This window comes from Cotesia glomerata, linkage group LG8 (genome assembly GCF_020080835.1).
Source record: "Cotesia glomerata isolate CgM1 linkage group LG8, MPM_Cglom_v2.3, whole genome shotgun sequence".
NCBI lineage: Eukaryota > Metazoa > Arthropoda > Insecta > Hymenoptera > Braconidae > Cotesia > Cotesia glomerata.
The window spans coordinates 12,437,632-12,441,687 of NC_058165.1; the positions used below are offsets into that span (position 1 = coordinate 12,437,632).

The 4,056-nt window shown below is 29.5% G+C and overlaps 1 protein-coding gene across 1 annotated transcript; it reads left to right on the plus strand.

The window, feature by feature from the left end:
- LOC123270768 lies at positions 1-1,076 on the plus strand. The gene has a single exon (XM_044736917.1). It carries the CDS (start codon positions 72-74, stop codon positions 1,047-1,049), a length of 978 nt encoding a protein of 325 aa, XP_044592852.1. The 5' UTR covers positions 1-71; the 3' UTR covers positions 1,050-1,076.
- The last annotated feature ends 2,980 nt before the right edge of the window (positions 1,077-4,056 follow it).

Genomic DNA, 4,056 nt, shown 5'->3' on the forward strand with positions numbered 1-4,056 from the left:
ACTTATGACTATAATTAGATAGCCCAAAGCTTGAGGAAAATAGTATAATTTAATTTCTATTTAAAGTAAAAATGTCTAGCTCACATTTAACAGATGACAATTTGTTATTATCATCAAACATTCAATCGCAATTACCCAGAATACGCAATAACCGTTGTAATTTGCGTCAGTATAGAACGATGACGATAGAAACACAAAAAATACACAAGGCAAAATTAGCAAAATTTTCAAATGAATTGAAGATTTCAAAAATAGATGATTCTAATGTTGCAAATTTTCTGAAAACAATTCAAGACAAAAGTCGTTCCGATAAAAAATTGTCAAAAAGTTACGTTAATGCAATATACTCGACACTTAAACTGTTGAATCCCTCTCTTACAAAAACTGCAAGCGAAATGGACTTTCCTCGGAAAAATCGAAAATTTTCTTCTGACGAGTACTTGGATACTATTTCAGGTGTTAAAAAAGTAGTTGAACAAATGACGCAATTTACTGAATCGTTTAAAAATATCGAAATACAGAAAGTAGAATCACGACGAAAAATCGATACGATGATAGCTATAACAATGACTGCTTTAACTAACTTACGTACAACCGAATTATTGCAATTAGAACTAAAACATTTGTATCAAATTGCTCACGGAATTCCTATTACTTTAAAATTATCTTATAATAAAGAACAAATAATTGACGTCTTGTTAACAGATATATTGACCAATCAAACATTTAAAAATATTATTAACATGGTTCTAAGTCGTGAATTATGGTGTAAGAATAACTTCAATAGTGAGAGTCAAATTAAACAATCGTGTATAAAACTCATTTCTTGTAAAAATGATACAATTAATAAAACATTCTCTGAATTATACGTGCAGATTAATAATAAAAAGCCGAAATTAACGTTAGGACTGAAAAGTGTCCGTTCTCATAATTCAGCACGGATAGTATATCAACGAATACATGTAACGATAGATTCAGATGACGAAACTATTTTTGAATCAAACATCAATAATTTTATCAAAGAAAACAGAACGCCTCATCAAGCGTAACTTAAAGAATCATATTGTCAATACCCGGGAAAAGAAATTTAGATCTGTTCTGATCAAATCAGATCAAATTCATGAGATCTGAGCAGATCTGCATTTTGGCCAGATCTGTCCAGATCAAATTTGATCTGATTAGATCAAATCTGATCTGTTCAGATCTGGTTCGATTGAAACAGAATCAATTTATAAAAAAGTTTATAAAATAAAAATAATAGTAAAATTTATTTTATTTCTACTTGCAAATTAGAAATTATGAATTTTATATCAATTTTTCGTGATTTAAAGTCGAACTATCGTTGAAAAACAATTTGCGATGTTGGGGATTCGAACCTGGGTCCTCCTGCATGTCAGTCCCAGAGCGTACCATTCAGCTACTAGAAGTACCTGACTGAGTTACTCTTCAGATAATGGGGTAAGCGCTGTATTATCTTTTCGTAAAATTTTGAGGTCGGTGTACAAAATATCATTACTTTATGTATTTCGACTCACTGAGACCAAATATCGCAGTCATTTTCGCGAAATTCTGGGCCATCTATTGTTTATAGCCATTTATTTAAACAATTATTTGAGAAATAATTTTTTTTTTAATCGAATATTTTTTTTTCAATATTTTAGGCAATTTTGAGAAACAAATTACTTTTATAAAATTTGCCGTAAGTTAATACTTTCTGAGTTATAAATTTTTGAAAATTGAAAATTCTTGATCTTCAACAATTTTGATGATTAATTACAATTAAATAAATTACTTAACACTAGATTTCATGCACGCGGTTGTAAAGAAGAATACTCAAAGTTTATATTGGAACAATAACATCTGGTTATAATTTGTATTAAATAAAAAAACGTGATCAAAGTGAGTGCATTTGTAAGAGCTATTTATTAGAACATAAAGTATCAAAAATCGTACCTGAGTAGATCTGCTCTGATCAGAGCAGATCTAAATGAATCTACCCATATCACCCTTATGATTACATATATTCATCAAGCTTGATCTGACTTGATCTGATCATATCTAAACTTTTTTTCCCGTATAATAATCAGATTAAATTAGATCTGCATAGATCAAATCAGATATATTTATATCTAATTTTTAATTCAATTTCGATCGAACTTGATCTAGATTGATGTAATTTAATCTGACCGGATCTAGTTCGATCAGAACAGATCTATTCATATCTACTTTCAATTTCTTTTTGATCAAACTTGATCTGGATTGATTTAATTTGACCAGAGTGGATCTAGTTTAATCAAAACAGATCTATTCATACCTACTTTTGAATTTCATTTTGATCAAACTTGATCTGGTTTGATCTAAGCAGATCAAATTAGATCTGTCCATATCTACTTAGATCTAAATTTAGATCGAATCTGATCTGCTAAGATCAAATTTGATCAGAGTAGATCTAAACTTTTTTTCCCGGGTAGATATGAAAATTATTGCCTTAAACTAATTTGAGGTGAAGAATGGATGTGTCTTATAGTTTATTAATAAGATTAATTAATTTTTTCTTTCATTTAAAAAAAATTTTTTTTCATTCATTTACTTATTTAAAGTGTAATAGACGAATAAATGTATAAGATAGAACCCTCGCGACGTCAATAGTCAAAAGTTTATGCTAGAGTGTAAGGTACATATGCTTGAGAGTCGTTATTGACAAGCCTAAAACTTTTTGCTGTTTATGTACTTATTTTAGCCAATCACGAACGAGAAACGGATCGTTTGAAAAGTCTAGCAACAGTGCGTGAGCGTTAAGATATTTTATAGTGGTTATAATGTAGTGTTATGAACTAGTTGTAGACTAACCTCTGTTTCAATACGTGCGTTTAATAATTTATTTATATACATTTATTCGAAAATATGATTACAATTTCTGAAAAATTGACTTATAAAGGACGATTTATAAAAAAAAATTAGGAAAACGGTTGACCATGAGGGTCATCCCTGCAACTTCCCGCTACATTCGTAATTAAGCGCTCAAAATTGCACTTATTACGTTTTTGAGTTCTTCGAGCTCAAAAATATAATTTTCGTGTAGTTTTGAGCTCTCCGAGCTTAAAAGACTGATAAAAGTTTAATAAAACATTATTTTTCGAATTTTAAAACCGCAATAACTTTTAAATAAATGTACCGATTTTCACGTGGTTGACGCCATTCGACGCAGTTTTTCAAATTCTATAATAAATTCTTAAACACAAATTGATCAGACCGGAAATTTTGGTGTAACTCTAAGAAAACACTTTTTTTCGATTTCTCTCGTCAACGATAACTCACGAAAGAATCGACGGATTTTGACCTTCTTGGTGACAATCGGAGAGCTCAAAACAACACACAAATTTTATTTATGAGCTCGAAGATCTCAATAACGTCATAAGTGCAATTTCAAGCGTTTAAGTATAGAATTGGCGAGAAGTTGCAGAGATGGCCTTCAGGTCAACCGTTTTCCTAATTTTTTTTTTTTTTGCAAGAGATAACTCGAAAAATAGTACAAAATATAAAATTATTTCTAATCAGAATTAAATTGATTAAATTCAATTCATAATTATGGTTAAATAATTATAATAATATAACTATTAAATTAACAACTGAAAAGTATTGGGCTGTCACGAAACAATAACAACTGTTATAGGTTATGTAAGGTCGTAACTTAAGACAGTTGCTCACGGTGTTCATTTATTGTTCAAAATTGCAAATATTACTTCAATATATTGAATCTGCTATGATGTACGTAAACTTTTAATGTATGCTTAATAACAATTTCCTTTAATGCATAAAAACTTGATGATTATATTTCAATTTCAAATTTTCCACGCACCGAGAAGTTGCCATTTTTTCGCTAATAAAGATGGGGGAGTAATGTCTCCGACAAACAACAAAAATAGAAACCAATTTTTTGATATTAAAAAATTAATTAAATTAAAACTATGTGGTAAATCGTTAATAAATTATGATAGAATATGTATGAAACATGGTTCTATCTATCGGCATTTTTAACTTCCCGCTAAGAAAATC